At 46.4% G+C, this 16,852-nt stretch overlaps 1 protein-coding gene across 9 annotated transcripts in view; it reads right to left on the minus strand.

The window, feature by feature from the left end:
• Positions 1-16,852, minus strand: part of RBM6 (RNA binding motif protein 6) — a 60,115-nt gene that overhangs the window by 30,434 nt on the left and 12,829 nt on the right. For all 9 annotated transcript variants that reach the window (XM_080606576.1, XM_080606574.1, XM_080606573.1 and 6 more), the window contains exon 6: positions 8,344-8,417. In XM_080606576.1, the coding sequence (XP_080462702.1) occupies positions 8,344-8,417 (74 nt within the window). The remainder of the gene's footprint in view (positions 1-8,343; positions 8,418-16,852) is intronic.

Raw genomic sequence — 16,852 nt, forward strand, 5'->3', positions numbered from 1 at the left:
GTTGTCAGTGCATACACACAGTGCAACAGCACAGCAAAACAACCCTTTAGGCAGAATGCCACTTCACATCAGACATTTCACTGCAGGAACTCAACCCCACACTTCACAGCTTCTGTCGCTGCAGAGGCCAGGAAGAACCTTCCAGCTCCCCTGTGCAAAGTGGCTTCGGGATTTTCCCCCATTACCTTCCTCTGGGGACAATTTGAGGACCTCCCAGTTGCTGTCCTGTTCATACACGCTGGGTTAAACGGATCACCTTATGTGATGCACGAAGGAATTCTCCCTCTCTCAACTGAGAGAGGAGCGCAGGAAATTTGTGCCTTTCTTCTGAAGTACAGTGGAGTGCTGCTACCAGACTCTTGGTGCACTTGCACGTAACGCGATGTCTTGTCCTGCACAGACCCAGAATGACAGCAAGGCTCCTGATCTCTGATTTCTTCCTGTGTTTTTTTTGTGTGTGTGTGATTTTTGTAGATATTAAGACTTTAATAAGGGTCTTGAAGGTGCACCGTGGTTTAAATGAGAATGGGTGGGTAATAGCATGTTTCCTTCTGTGTTAAATACCTGTTTCCTTGTTGCCTGTGATTCATGGGTAACAGACACAATAGTACACTTGAGCACACCAGCCCCCATTTTCCACTGTAATCACACTTCATTTCTAGTCAATAACAGTAAGTGTGTGGTTTGCCTTTTTTTTTTTTAGCCTCCAAACTCAACCTTTTACCTTCCTGTTCAGTAATCCAACAACAACAACTTGTGCACCAAGGAATGGAAAAGCAACCAGCACCAAGACAGCACAAAAGCATGAACAAACAGTTCTGATGCCCAAGTTAACAAATACGACTCATCAAGTAAAAATTGCAACAACATTTTGGTGCGCTCCCACTTCTCAAAATAGTCCAGATGGAGTCTTAGCACTGTAATCTGGCTCAAAAGCTTGTAAAACATCCCCTTTGACATTGCTGGGAGTGGGCTGAAAAGGACTGCCATCTCTTTCACAGTGACAGGTCTTGTGCGAACCACTACAGCAAAACTGTGAGAGAAATTGAGCCTGCTCTGGAAATGAAAGTGATCGTGTGTTCACTTAGATGCCTTTATTCACGTAAACTGAACCCATTCTGACATTTCCCTCTCACAGCTTCTGTGTTTCCTTTAAGTAATTTCAGCCATACCATCCACTTTCAAGAGTACAGAGGGAATTTCAGACAGCGCACCTGCAGTTCTGTTAGTCACCATCTTACTTCAAGGATGACTTCAAAAGCACCAAAGCAAATTAGTGCAATGGGTCCCACTACCTTTAAAACAGGAGCATGATTAAAGGATTTTATATCCTCACACAAAAACCACGGTCTGAACAAGTAAAGAAGCCAGCAATTGAGGCGATGCACTATTTGTACGACAGAGCTGATTTACCACAATCCCTTAAAGCACTCTGATACTACACTGATAAACACCTTCCAAGTGGTTACACAAGAACATACTTAGTTTCAACATATCTTCATAGAAAATCAACCAGTCATGAATATAAGCACAGTAACAGACATATAATCGGAGAGGCAGAGCAGCCCCGAACACTGCTCTTTGTTTCATGGTGAATCTGTACCTGTCCCTAGCGTCTGTGACCAAGATTTCCTCGTTGTGACAAGATTATCCACTAACACATTAGGAGGACAGAACCCGATAGCTACATCGATAGGGCAGCATCTGTGCCCTGCATATGCGTCCAAGGACTACCTCAAGTCCTTCTAACTCAAGGCAAAATCTTCTCTACAAAGTAATTCAGAAGAGGAGCATGCAAGATGCTATGTCATGCAGGAAAACGTTTTGCATGTTGACAATAATGGAAATAAGGCTATTTCCTAGGTGCTGCTCTGTCAGAATTAAAACTTAGCCTTACAGAAAAGGCAGAGAGCAGACTAATCTGCGGTATGTGCTGCATTTGCAATTATGAACAAAAACTTTCATATATCCGCGCTTTACATGTTGGGCTTGACCAAAGGTCCAGCTGTCCAAAAGCTGGTTCCTCTTTTTGAGCCACCAGCGCAGGGACCATCCACCCCCCCGCACCTTTAGATGCTGCGCAGCAGTTTGCGGTGCCCAACAGGAGCAAGCGAGGCACTGCAAGTACTGGTGTGTCACACCATGCAATCCAACGGAGAGATCTGGACATCTATCTGGGCAATCACTTCTGGATCAAGTCATTTAAGCAAACTTCAGGAAATCACATTATTCCTTAACATTTGCCAGCTTAAGCTTCTGGCATTTTAGCTAGAACATCTATCCCAACAGAGAAATGCTTGATTAGCAAGGCGTTTGAGATCTATGCAGGAAGAAGGGATATTTCAGAGATAAATCATCACACAGCTTTGCTAATGTCAACTGGCAAAAAAATAAAAAAAAAAGGCAACACCAGAACATAACTGTCCAGGGGCCAGAGGGAAAACAGTTTCATTTTGGAGAAGGGTAGGGAAGGATGTTTTACCTGGAACAGCCTATTTATACGCAGCCCTAATGAGCTTCAGTGCACAGAATAGATAATTCTGCAATACAGAGCAACATTTGAGTCCCAAGATAACCCTGCTGGGCCACACACTGCTGCTGGCAACCAGACATGCTGAAGAATTCCTGCTTATGCATCCAGCACGTGCTCCAAGCAGCTCACCCAGGTGGCGGCCTCTGGGACAACCCCGTTACAGAGCAGCAGTTCAACAGCAGCAACAACAAAGCACACAGTCCTCGCCACGCTGGCACGGGGAGGCTGAAGGACAAAAAAAGGAGGACAGGATTTTGGGGTAAGAGCGGGGAGGCAGAGGGACATGGCAAGCTGGGATCAGACAAGTAGAGGAAGAAGATGCAAGCTTCACAAGTCCTTCAGTCAAATGTGCACAGATTTTAAAGTACACTGGTTTGCATGGTTTGCTTCCTGAGACAGGGCAGGACAGAGCTGTGAAGAAGAAGGTTGTCATTTTATCTGGATAGGGCTAGAAAAGCCACAGTGATGGGCAGCTGCTACTAGCTGAAGGAACAGCGTGTGAAGTCTTTGGCAGAAGATCCCTTATGACCTCCTGTGCCAAAGGAAGTAAAGATTCACAGGATTCACACAAGCTTGTAAAGTCGAGATGACAGAAGACGTTGAGATGACAGAAGAGAAGAAGGTCCAGAGATGCATTTTCAACACCAGAGTTTTTGGCAGTTACATTTCACAACCTAAGAAACCCTTCTCTGCACAGAGATCTCTGTAACGCAGAGATTAAGTCGGTCTTTCCCAGCAGAGAAGCAGACAGCACATTCATCACAACGCCGCTGCAGGATATACACGGGCTCACCCACACACACAGCGCTGCCACAGGTCATTGCAGGCAGAGCTGACTGCTTACTCACAGGCAAGCCTCTGCCCAGCACTAGGAGCCTCACGCTGCAGACTTCCTCACTGACCTCAGAGGCTGATAATTCCAATTAAATGGCAGTACAGTGCAGTTATTAGTAGGACACAAGTGGGAATGAACAAACGACTGAGTCAACATGTCAAGCCTCAGTGACGTAAGGCCCTGGTGAACTCATGACAAGGTCAAACACTGAATCAGACACACGTAAAAAAAATAAATCGGCTGTGCTGCCTGGAAATCCGATCATCTGATTACAAGGTAGCCTATGGAGAGAACTTTCCATAGGCCAGCCGATCATGAAAATCAAACAACACGCATGTTTCCTAAGTCACTAGTTGACAGAAGAAACACAGCCTAAGTACACAAGTCTTTTTCCTCCCTCCACACACACTCAAGAGTGGAAGACTCTAAAACATAATTCTAGAAATCCACACAGTCAACAGCAGGACAGGTTTAATAGGGAAAAAGAAGATGCATGCTAATGATATGACCTGAGAAAAATCCCCACACCAAATATACAACAAGAAACGCAAACGGCCGTATGGCAGCTGGTAATCCAAGGAGGAAATGGTAAAGGCAAGGCCATCCCCAGCCTTCTTAACCTAACACACAGATGGATTTTAGTGTATTTGTGGACACAGTCAACTGTCACCACCACACTCAACTGCAGGGTAAAGCCACCATGGCATGCAGTGACATTGCCAAGGGAGTAACTGATGGATACTCAGGAAAATGCACTCGAGGTGAGAGTTATCTTCCACTGCATGGGGCACTCCGCAGATTCTGCTGGAAAATCTCAGACTTCACAACTCAGTATACCCTACCAAAAGGAAAATTATTTTTTCTCTCTTAGAAATTGCAACACGTTCCTCGCACCGAGCACATAAGCAGGTCTCAAAACATACTCAGCAGCGACAGGTCAGCAGAGCTGAAGCATTCTCAGGAGAGTGACAGGCTCCTTCTGTATTTAACTGGAAAGACACAGAGTTGTGACTGGTTACTGCAAATGTTTTCAGGACAGAAAGTCCCAGGCTCTGCCAGTTTGTCAAAGCATCTTGTGGATTTTAACACCAACAGCTACAGTGAAGTCTGTTCTGTTCACACCAAATGCAAAGCACTGCAGAGAAGGGATATAAAAGGGGATGCAGAGCAGAAGAAACACACAACTGTTGTTTCCAACCTCACAGTGGTCGGATGTGTTCAAGTAAAGCAAGCACCCACAAAACATCCCTCTCCTGGGAGAAACAGGCAGGGAACGGAGGCATTGCTGTGGTCAGCAAGCAGAACCAGAACCTCACGGAGCCGCAGGGAAAGCTGCTCTCCGATACGCACCGGTCTCAGTGCAGGAAAGTACAAGAGCGAGTCTGGGAACAACCACTCTTGCACATGTCTGGATATCTCTACAATAATTTATGAAGTATGTATTTTTACAAGTTCATGCTATAGCTCTCCCATTTTCACCCTCTTGCTTACGAAGGAGAAGGAAAGGATTTAGGAAGATGTTACTTACTAGCAACAAAAGCTAGGAAATACTCACACTGCCAAGTGTTGCTAAGTTTGAGGCCTGAGGGGACTTGGGAGACACTACTATATAGCCAGTCAAGACAAATCATTTGCTCCTAAGCTTCAAATAAATCTTCTGATTCCATTTGTATAACAACCAGCTCCACCTCGGTGAAAACAGCAAAATATCCAGGCAGTAGAGACAAGATCTCTCTGCTTCTCCTCCTTCAGCTGCCTTTATGATACGCACCAGTACATGAGGGTACTTCATTTCCCACCCAGCTTTCTTGCACCAAGAACAAGTTCAGTACGTGCGATTCTTCTACAGCTGAAGGAGGAGCGCAAGAGAGAATTCAGGTACTCGGAGGGAACCCAGCGCATACAGGGAACAAGAGCCAGGGAACAAACTGTCAGAGGAGTCTCCTAAGAAGCCAAAACGCTGCTGCCAGGCAAGAACACTTGTACGCTGGAGGCGACCCTAAGCCTGAATGTAAAGGAAATGCAAGATAAATGGCACGCCACTCTACAACCTTCAGAATGAGAATAAAGGAGGGAAGATTTAGGAGAAACTGTGAGACTGAGCAAACAGAAACCCCATTTTCCATTTAAAATAACTGCATCTCCTCAAAGGAAAAGCAGCTCATCGCTAACAGAAGAAAGATCTCTCACTGAAGTCAAACTCCTAACAAATTCGACAGCCAGCTCATAACAAAAGACCAACAGAAGCACTGTGCCCATCAGCCTGAAACGGGTGCTGCCCCCACATCCTGCAAGCCAACAGCCAACGTGCCCTGCTGGGGCACAGAGCCTGCCCAAAGGCAGGAGAGCTGGCAGCTGGCTCTTCTCCCAGCAAAATCTGTCGTGCAACACCTCTGTGCGAACAAAACTGGCGATCCATCACAGTTCACGTACACTAGATGGGCCCCTTGAGCTGCAATAAATTGCCACCATCACAATCAACAAGGCAAGGCAATTTATCCGGGCATTACTGCAGTTATTTCAGCTGTGGCAATTAATACAGGTGGAATAAAACTTTCTTCCAAAATTAGGGCAGCACAGCAGATGGATGTTTCCTTACCACAGTGCGTTTAGTTGAACCCCCCCAGATCTCAGGAGTCACATACACATGCTAGGCTGACTGCACGGAGAGAGTTGGACCTGGTAAATCTGTAGGTAGCAAATCTGGGAATGACCTTACGCGAGCACTGCTCTGTGCCGAGTGAAATAAAAGGACCTCACAACAGAGTAATTACAGACTACAGGGACGTAGGCAGGTAAACAACTGCTCTTTAGGCAGGGGTGGTTAAATAGGCATTAAACAGCATCAAAAAAGGGATGTCTCTGTAAAAGGGATTCATTCCCAGCCAGTAGAAAACTGAGAAAGAGGCAGGCTGGCTAGTGAGGTGCTAGAGCGTCACTGTGGGCTGACACCGCTTTGCTATTTATGCTCTCACAAGTGATTACATTTGACAGGGAGAGCTGATAACCTGCTGAAAATAACTCGACTATCAAGGAATCCACGTCCTGGCTAACAAAGCTTTTTGGTTTTGCAGTTCGTAAAAATCCAGATTAATTCTCATCCTGAGGAAATGATCTTACAGCCCTACCTTGGAAGATATTACAAAGGGGTGCCTATTGTCCAAAGACAAGTGAGTTGCATCATTCCCTTTCTGAATACCTCCACTTGGATTTTACTGAGAACTTAAAAGTTAGCTTGCTTTCTTGCAGCAAGTCAGATACAAAACTTACTACTTTTTTTTGCTGTTTAATTAGAAGGGGAAAGGGCATATAATTACCCAGCCCGAGGGCCTGCTATAGCTGCTGGGGGGGATCAACGTAAGCCGCAGATGAAGGCCAGCCAGAACCTCCTCGCGTGCATGCAGGTGCGGTGATTTACTGGGGACCTTTAGGCACTTGGTTCAGTTCAGGGCCTGGTGCTTACAGGCTCCTTGCTGCAGCAATGGACCTAATCTGACCAAGTCAAACACCTGTCCAAATACGTAGGAATGCTCCAAATATGAGAAGGTGGAGAGGAGGCCTTAAAAATAGGAAGAGGAGGAATTCCCAAATCCCAAGGTATTTGGGAACGGCATTTGCACAGGGAGACGTTATTTCATGTGAGTAGAACTGGGGAGAAAACATGTGGAGGCACTTGGTTAAACAGAGTGCCACACATAATTACGTATTTCCCAGTGACTACATAATAGATTGGGAGTTGTAGCAACACTGAAGGGAAAACAAAAGTTGTCACTGATGGTAAAAGTAATGAATAATTCTGGAGCCTTCTCTCATTTCTGCTCCCTCCCTCCCCCATCCAGTGGGAATGTGCCAGGCTTCTTCCCAGCAAAAGAATTATTTCTGTAAAACATTTTTCTAAGTTGCAATACTTCTGTAACTGAAAATAGAGGCAAATGCAAGTGCTTAGTGGGACCTTTGAAACCCCAGCTGTGAAGACTCGTTAACTCTAAGTACATTTTTGCACATGCACAGCTCTGAATCTGACTCATGACTCTCCTCTCGTGACAACGAGACATGGGATTCAGGCAAAAAAAGGCTTTTGATAATTCATATGGATTCTTACTCAGGCAAATCTGGGGGAAGAAGGCAACAGAGAGGAGGCCTAAGGGATGTATCAAAGGAATAGGGATCACTTAGTGGTTTTTCCTGAGTGATCCATCACCGGCAGTTCTGAGGCACAGACAGGGCGGTGTAAGATGGCCATCTATGTTTTATCTGACACGTTTTAAGCATCTTGCTGTAGCATAGTAGCCAACAACTGTAGCCTTGAATATCAGGTCAGAGTAAAGGCTCCCCTTGGGTCCTTATTCACTAGGAATTGAAGCCATCTCGCACTTTTAAGAGCTGGAAACATTCAGATTTACCAGGTGCAACTGAACGTAGGGTAGTCCTCGTGTTTGCAACTCCAGCTTGCCAAAGGACAAGACAGATATGGGGGAGATGCACCATTAAGAACCTCTCCCACACACAAGGCAGATGGAAAAGCAGAGCGTGCAAGTCACAGCTGACTCAGAGCTGCATACCAGAGGCCTCACCTCCAGTCACATGTGTATGTGTGTGTGCACGCACAACCGGGGGAGACATTTAATGCTCGCAGAGCTCTTTCCGACTGGATTTCAGCGTGAGTACAAAAGCATCAGAGCCAAAACCTGTATTAGAATTCTGTCAGCCACCAGCCTCTGAACCTAGCCAGTGTGCTGCCACACACTAGGGAGGAGGGCAGACCATTCGGTGTCTGGCAGCTCTTTCACACTGGCATTTCTAAGCCTTTTGCAAGGTTCCGGAAACATGTTTAAACCGCAGCGTTGTGTATTATACAAGAACAGATCTGCCTTTGAATAGTTCAGATAAAATCCTCATTGGCTTTCCACCACCCCACCAAAAATTATTATTTTTTTTAAATCTTCTAGCAGCATTGACCGAAGTGTAAAGCAACCTGGTTGGCTTCCATGCATCCGATGGCCTCTTCCAAGAGTGAAAACTCCACGCAGACATAGCCATAGTCGTAACCTGGGGACAGCATTTAAATACAGACGGGAGTCATGTTAGTGCCTTGTCATAAAGAAAGCCACATTAAATATTCAATTTCCCTTTTTCTCCAGTGACAAACCCTCTAACCACCCCCTCTATACTCCAGAATGAAAAGGAGAGAAATCAGGGACTAGCTGGATGATGACTAATTGTGCAGTTTATCATGAATTTTAATAGTGCAGTGTTCCCACTTCCCCTTACACAACCCACTGATAGGCACACCCTTCCTTAGGGCAAGAAATAATCAGTTTTTTTTCTTTTAAGGCATTGTGATTTTCCATACTAGTTTCACATTTTGTACTGCCTTGGAAGCAGTGTTCTCCAAAGCAAGTGTTGGTAAAAGTCATTCCAAAGTACCTTGCTGTGAATGTATTTTACACCAATGACCAGCATTTTAATTTGGGCAATGTTTCAAAAAGAACCATCACAATTCCATTACCTTTGCTATTTTCCATTCAACATACGCTTATTTTTCAAGTCCAAATCCCTTGTATCATGAAAAAGAACAATGGAGCAGGAATGATTACTACAACTTTCTCATTCTGGTATTTTATTTCCAATAGACGGTACTGTACATTTAATAAGAGGGTGCGGGAGCTTAAGTTTAGTAGCAAGAAACTAGACAGCCTTCAGTTTTCTCTCTTCTTGGAAGGCTGCCATCTCAGTCAGTGGCTGATCTGTGCTCCAGTTACCTGCACTGAAATTTCATGTCCCACGGTAAAGAGCGAGGTGAACATTACAGAAGCTAAGAGCATCCTAAGAGCCATGCTTGATGTTGGAGGCAGCTCCAAGAACCCAAGAGCTGAGGAACAACCTGAAGTCAGAACCTCACCCTCCCCGTGCCACGCTTCCCTCGGGCCAAGCATCCCAGTCTGCTGGAACTACCCCCCCGCCTCCCTCCGAAACTACTCCAGATTATGTTTGCTGCACTCACCAGTTTTAACTTTTCTGGTTTTGTTGTTGTTTGTGGTGGGATTTTGTTTGTTTATTGATTCTTTTTATTTATTTATTTTTACCATCTTCACACTTACACGCTTCAGAGACAAGTCCAAACAAATCTATTCCATCACCAAACCCTACTGTTTTTTAATTGGGATCTCTCTAACATCATCTCTCTAACAACACACCCCTGACTTTGCACATTTGCTGTTAGAACAACACTTCAGTTTGAACCTAGCTCCTCCTCTATCTCACATTGGAATTTACTTCCCTCCCACATACTGTTTTTGTCAATATTAGTACATCAAAAGGAAATTTATCAATCTAGGTGCTTTTCAGCTCAGTGAAAGAGGCAGACCAGCATCATGCCACTAAAGCCACTTGATATTGTCGCATCAAGAGGGCAGCTAGAACTTGAGCTAGAGTTTCAGATGGCAGAAGCGGAAAAAAAAAAAAATTCATTGGCTCTGCAGTTCCAGCCACACTAAATAGCCTTTAAAAAATAAAAGCAGTCCTCTGCTCTGCAGAAGAGAGCTGCTCTCTAGGAGCAGTGCTGCCCCTTGCTGGGAGACTGCTTTGCATTCCGGGCGGACGTCCCTGCTACTTTGCGGTGCAGCACACAGGCTTACACAGTACGTTTTAAAGTCTTCTTCAAATCCAGGTCTCTAAAGTCACTTCTCTCTCCCCCTCATGTTTAGAAAAGGTTCGCTTGAATGTTATTTATCAGCCTGTAGGACTCCCGACTCCCAGAAAGGATTTTCAGAAGCTGCTGTAATCAGCAGGCCGGGATCAGAGCGCTGTCTTTGTTCTGTGAGCATGTGAAGTAAGCGGTCTCCAGACAGACTGGAAGAAGATTGCACGAGTTTTCACTCTATTTCCTCCATGTGAGAGGCAGTTTACACCCAACATCTGATAAAGTGAACGAGTGTTTCAGATGTGGATTTAATCCAGCACGACAGAGTTGAGCACAACACTGATGTTGTTGATGTTGGATGTAAAACCTGAGATCCTCAGAGGTCTATACGCTGCAGACCCACTCCAGTTAAGAGGAAGATCAGCATGTTTTTCCTTGTACACTTCCTTCCCTCCCTCTTCCCCACCAAACTCAACCCACCTAATAAACATAGCTGCAGTTAACACACACGGCGAGAACCAAAACCAGAAATTCCGGCCCCGCATCCTGCCAAAAAGCAGCTTCAGGCCACATGTTCATTTCTTGCGGTCAGGCTGCACAGGAACGTCGCATTCTGCAATTCACTACCAGCTGTCCTTGCACAGTACCGAAGCAGTGAGACGAGAGCAGCCTGGAGCCACTGCTCCACTCCAAACTGCCGATGAAGATCTGTGGGGGCTCAGAACGTTTCTGTCCCCCACCCCCAGGTCAATCCTCTTTTCGCAGATCTGACCAGCGCACGCGATGTGTGAAAACCACGCAGCAGCAGCAGCTTTCGACGGTATGGCCCCTCTGCCCCCAGCTCCAGGACAGCATCCTTCCATTTTAGACCATACTGGAAAGCCCACCGAAATGCAGGAACAACGGCGCGACTACACCACGCCTTCGAAATGCAATGTTTGCTGATTTTTTTTTTTGCCACCGTTGGCAATAATCCCGCTACCCAGAGGACAACACTTCAAACAAAACTGAGTGCCTTGAGGCTGGCTATAGAGGCCGCTGCCGCCAACTGTTGTGCCTCTTCTCTGCCTCCTTCGTAGGGCTGGTTCAGCTCTTTGTGCAGCAGCTGCTGAGCTTGCACATTTTTCTTTCTGAATACAGTTTGCCTGTCAGAACCCAGCAATTCGTCTGCTGCTACCAGAAGCAGGGCACAGGATTTGACAGCCAGCTGCACGGGGACAGGCAGCCAGCGGCAGGGACCGGTACAACAGGCATCCCAAGGTAAGCTGTCCTCCCCTGCAACCAGAGCTCTGGGACACCTACCAGTACTCTTCAGGTCTTAACAGTAAAACCAAAGCGATCAAACCAGCAACACAGAATCACTGCCGATGACTACAGCGTGGCTTTGTGACTCAAGGTGGCCTAAACTCACACGCAAGGTTTCACATGACGACATAAAGCCAAGTATCGTCTTAATCACTTGTATCACCTGCTGCTTAGTGCGGTACCGCTGCTTCAGGCTCCACAGGAAAAAAATAAAAAATACAAATAAGGAACTGAGTAAGCACTGAGTAAGGAATGCTTTGTGTTTTGGCAGAAGTATTTGGTATCAACATCCTCCCCAAACTCTGAACATGCTGAAGCATTAGCTGCTCCAACGAACTTTCCAACAAGGGTACGCACCAGTCCTCCAGCACTTGAACTCACAGAGTTACTGAATGAGTTTGTTTTCCTTAAGTGCTTCTATGTATACACTACCTTTATGGATGTTTCCAAGGCATGCTCTGTTGTTTTCTGCACTGACACTGAATATGAGCACTTGATACTACTAAGGATACATTTTTAAAGCTCCAGGAAGCTGCTGTGCAAACATCTGAATAAGGAATATTTTGCTTCTTAAACATGCATTTTAGTGATTTTTGACAACACATATCAGGTCTTTGTTAGCATGCCACAGTTTGGCTAAAAGTCCTGAAAGCCTGGTTTAAAACTACCTTTATTTGGATTTAGATAAAAATGAGATGCACTTGAGATTTAAAATAAGACTTGTTTCTATACATACACAGTTTCTACTGAACCACTGAGACATAGTAATGCATTACTTCATGGTAGTTTGCTATGTCAAGATCTAAAACAAAGACAATGTTCTTCTGGTATGTGCTGCAAGTAGCACGAAGACATCAAAAACATTTCTCTGGAGTTTTAGGAGGCCAAATGAATAAATCATGTAACAACAACGACCCTGATCTATGCCAAACTGAAGATACTTCTGGAGAGAAGGCATGATGGCAATGTGACAAAGGCATCCAGCTGAAGAGATCTGATCCAGCTCCTTGATTCTAGGAATACGCACGCACCAAGTCACGTTACCACCCTTCCCTACCAGCTGAAGGCATTACGAAACCTTCCGTCTGAAGTAAAGCATCACCTGCCCTCCCAAAAAACTGCTACACAACCCCTGTTGTGTTGCGATATAAAAAGTCTCTCCTAGAGCTGGAAGGAGGAAGACAGCCTCCTATTAAAGTAACTTGGTAGAACAGGTTGCCAAAAGCCGTTCACTGAACCGAATCGTTCACTGAACTGAACCTCTGGGCCAGCTGACAACACGCGGGAGGTCCCCACTCTGTCACCGTTCGTGCCTGCAGCTACCAGGTGGGGCCAAGCAGCCTGAGGACACCAGACTGTAAGATGGAGTCTCCATAAGCAGAGAGCTTCTCAACCATCCCAACTCTCCACTTATGTGTTGTTGGGATTTTATTCCTGTAAGATGAGGTAAAAGTGCTACAGAAGAAAAACGTTTGCAGTTTTGTGTACTTCTAGGACTTTGAGAGATGGCAAAGCCAGCCTGCTGAAGCAAGGATGCTGCTGGGGCTTGCTCTCTGCAGAGGCAGCACAGCAGAACAGAGCGCAGCCAGGGAAATCCCCTGCAGAGTTTCATCCACGTTGGAGAAGAAAGCTCTATTGCTTCAAAGGCAACTACAGCATCAAGTACGGAGAGAAAATGAGATCCCTTCAAGGGCTGTGGAAGTCCCTGCGATCTCACACACCGGTCTTCACACAGCTGTGGAGACAAGATTTTGCACATTTCTCACCGAATCTGCTTTTGCTTGGTTGCCAGGAATCACTGCCTCGTCTGTGGGAGGTTTTGGCAACGTGTCCGTGACCCCACGTGGAAATCTGTCCTGTTTCCTCCAAGGAAAGATGCAGACAGGTTACCTGTATGAGGAGGCCCAGGAAGCCTGTGAAGTCATCCTTACTAAAGACTGAATACCTCATCTCAAGAAAATACCAGAAAATATAGGGCTTTCTCCATATCTCCACTGTTAGAGCGTACTGTTATTAGCAGGTACAACATACTTGATGCTGCCAAGAAGCCAGGACCTCCTGAACATGCACAGCAGTGCATGGCCAAGGATGGGCACACAGCAGCATGCAGCAGGGATGGGTAACAGCATAGTGCCTTCTGCAGCGAGCAGAGAAAATAAAGCTGTCCACAGCCTGATCTCTCAGAGGGCGCCCCCGCAGCGAATGGCAGCAATCGATCTGTGCTAACACACACTCAGAAGCCAAAAGCAAGAGCGCCCTCCACACCAGCTGGTGGATTCAGAGCTTCCATAAATCTGTCAGGCCTCTTTGCTGCACCGACGAATTGGCCTCCCCAGCTCCTAAAGCTGAAGAGCTGTATCAGAAAAGCTTGCTGTTGAATAACAAGCAGGACGATCTGCACCAAGCCATGTCCCCAATTCCTTTCAAAGGCTGAGCATTTACAAGCCACACCTGGCTGCTGAAAAAAGGGCTGCCACTTCATACTGTCCCTCTTTATTAAAAAAAAGATATTCATGACAGTGCTGCACAAGAGAACGGCACTGAAACCAGAAGACATGAAATGCAGCTGTGCTAAAAGGTATCATGCTACAGCCTATCCTTCTTCCTCCACCCAGGAGGACAAGATGCAGAAAGGACCTGCTTGAGATGCCCTAAAAGGCAAACAGTCCACACTGTTTTCTTCCACAGCTGTATTCTTGGCCAGAAGGGCAGTGGTTTGTACACTAGCACAGTGGGGAGGAGGGAAAAATCCAAGACACTAAGACCTTACACACTGTAGCTTTATTAGAGACAAATTATTACATTATATTTGTACAGAAATGCAGAATCCAAGAAAGGCTGGGGCCATCACAAAACGCCATGAAAGAACTGGAAGCTGCAAATGTGGGAAGGTGCTACAGACAAGAAACTGATTTTAAAATACTGCTAATGTGTACCTGGGCCTCCAGGATCTGTCATTTAGCACAAATGACTCAGAAAAGCAATTAATCCAGCAGTGTCAGCACGCTGTGAAAAGCTTTGAAGCTTTGCACTGGAGATGCAAAAAGGGTGAGCACATTTTTAAAAGCCATCATAAACAGAAGGAACGTGCATGTCAGGAGGGCTGTGAGCACATTTTCCGGCTGGCTGTTGCCTTCTGTGTTGAACAGGCTGTAAACCATGAATCAAGGTTGATCACTACTGCAAACAGACTTAAACAGATTTCTACTTCCCACTTGCTAAGCCACCACATCACAGATGAGGACAGATTGGCAAGAATGCCTTTGGCTTGCATGATGCAACACTCTCCCACCCTAAAATCAAGCAGAACTAGCCAAAAACCTACTGCCCACACGGCTGGGAAAACTGACAAGGACTGGCATCAATGACCATGGACTAATGCCAGCTAAGGTGCTTTTCAGTCCTGGCCAGGCTATTTTGGCTACAAACAGGAATCAGCACTGAAGATACTTCCCTGCCTTCTGACAGATGAGCCCTCCAGAATGAGGACCTCTGATGATGAGCAGGTGATCTGGTCGTGCTTCAGCAGGAAACTCGGAGCTGCAGCTCCCTGTGAACTCCTGGATGATCACCTCAGATCTCCACGAGCCCCTGAGAGCTGTGTGCCCTCAATTGCGGCTGATGCAGCCGAGCGGGCCACACGATCCTCACCACGCAAAACACTGAGCACAGCAACAGGAGATTGTCCTTCCCCTGGTGCATTAGCACCAGACTTGATGGTGAGACAAGGTGTATCCTGCACAGTTAGCACAAAAGGCACCTCTGTGCCACATTAGCAGACACCTCACGCCATCCCACAGCGAGCTCTTTGTACCAAACCAAAGGACGTAAGGCCTTGTGAGATCTAACCACACTGCGCAGGGTCAGCACCAAGCCCCCTTCATGAGGACACCACTAGCTGGCCACAAAACCACCCTCCGGAGAGGTTTGCCCATGGGTACTGCATGACTCCTGAAAGGAAGGAACAGGTTTCGGTTTAGCACGGTTCTGGCTGCACGCCTCCAGAAACATCCCTCCTGTGCAGCACGGCGGGGCGGCTTGCTGCCCTGCCTACAGCTGGAAGCTGCAGCCTGCACGGGGCCACGGGAAGTGTTCCTCCAGCACTTCTGACCTCCAGGAGGGCCGCTAGCTCGAGCCCCACCTGCACGCACAGTGACTGTGAGGGAGCTAAGGCTCAGCTATACGTGGGCCAGCCAAAAGCGCAGCCACACCCCCCACACAACAGGAGCTCTGCTTTGAACGGGGAGGATCTCACTGCCTTGGGAGGCAGCCCAGCCCAGGACAACGGAGAGATTACCCCTGGTATGGAGGGGAGCACTGCTCAAAATCCGTATCCATTTTTCCATCATGAACTATACATTTCTGGACCTTAAATTATGAGTTTTAGTAATATTCAATACTGTAAAGAAAATAACTTTAGATTTCAGAATCTCCCTGAAATATTCCTGAAAGCAACGATTCACTGTTCTGAGATACAGGATACATTGCACTGAGGGGGCAGGGGAAAGGTGCCTTTTATAGGTTTACCTAAGAGGGTTATTAATATTTAACAGGGCACCAGAGTGGCAGAGCTTAGTAAGACCAAGATGAACTCCCTCAACTAAGAAAAAAAACGCATTAAGTTTCACAAAGGGAAGGAAAGGAGGCAGTTCCAAGCATCTACAATCTAAGGGCCAGGTCTGGAGGGCCACAGAAATGAAACAAGTAAATGTTAGTGCACAGAGGTGGCTGAGCAAGCAATAAAGTATATCTGGTGCCAATGGTACTTGCTAAAGCAAAAGCTTTTCAAAACTAAGCAAGCAGCTGCCACTAGGCTAAGTTGATCGCATTTGAGGTTACACTGCATTTCCTGCACATGCCTTCACCACGGGAAGGTGCCTGGCCTCAGCTCACCTGGGCCCTCTAAGTTCACTTCACAGAGATCCTCTCTGGCCTTGCTGCTCTCCATCTTAGCGTGTCTATTCTCCTTCAGGCTTTCCCAGCTCAGCGCAGACGCCTCTCAGATGCACAGATGTGCTTGTGGAGTAAGCTAGGAAAACCTCACGGGCTACCAGCGATTTCTCAGGCTCACCTTCCCTAACCAGCTTTTTCCAACAGTTGGTACCAACCCTAATGTGAATCCTGGCTGGAAAGCATGTTCCAAGCTTGGCCACCAGACTGTGTCCGGGAGAACAATTTGAATGGAAAGCTCAGAGTACGCTTCATGCTTTCATTTAGCACTCGGACGCTCCTCAGCAGCTCTTAATGGCGAGCAACTCATCATAAGCAGCCCTTTAAGACGAACTTAGATGTGCATGTTCCCTTCTCCAGGTCATGCATATGCATTCACCTGAAGTGCTCCATGCACATCAAACGCTCAGGATCACTTCCTAGACTTGGCTTATGTTTGGCATTAGTCAGGAAAATAGAAATAGAGCTCAATGAGAAGCAGGCAGGACATAAGCCTAAAATACGATCAAAATCAAAACCAGGACAAGGTGCCTTCATGTTAGATTCCCTGAAGGTCAGAAGGTATCAGTTTCAAGTTTCTGGCAGT

This window comes from Anser brachyrhynchus (assembly GCF_964034855.1).
Source record: "Anser brachyrhynchus genome assembly, chromosome: 10".
Classification (NCBI taxonomy): Eukaryota; Metazoa; Chordata; class Aves; order Anseriformes; family Anatidae; genus Anser; species Anser brachyrhynchus.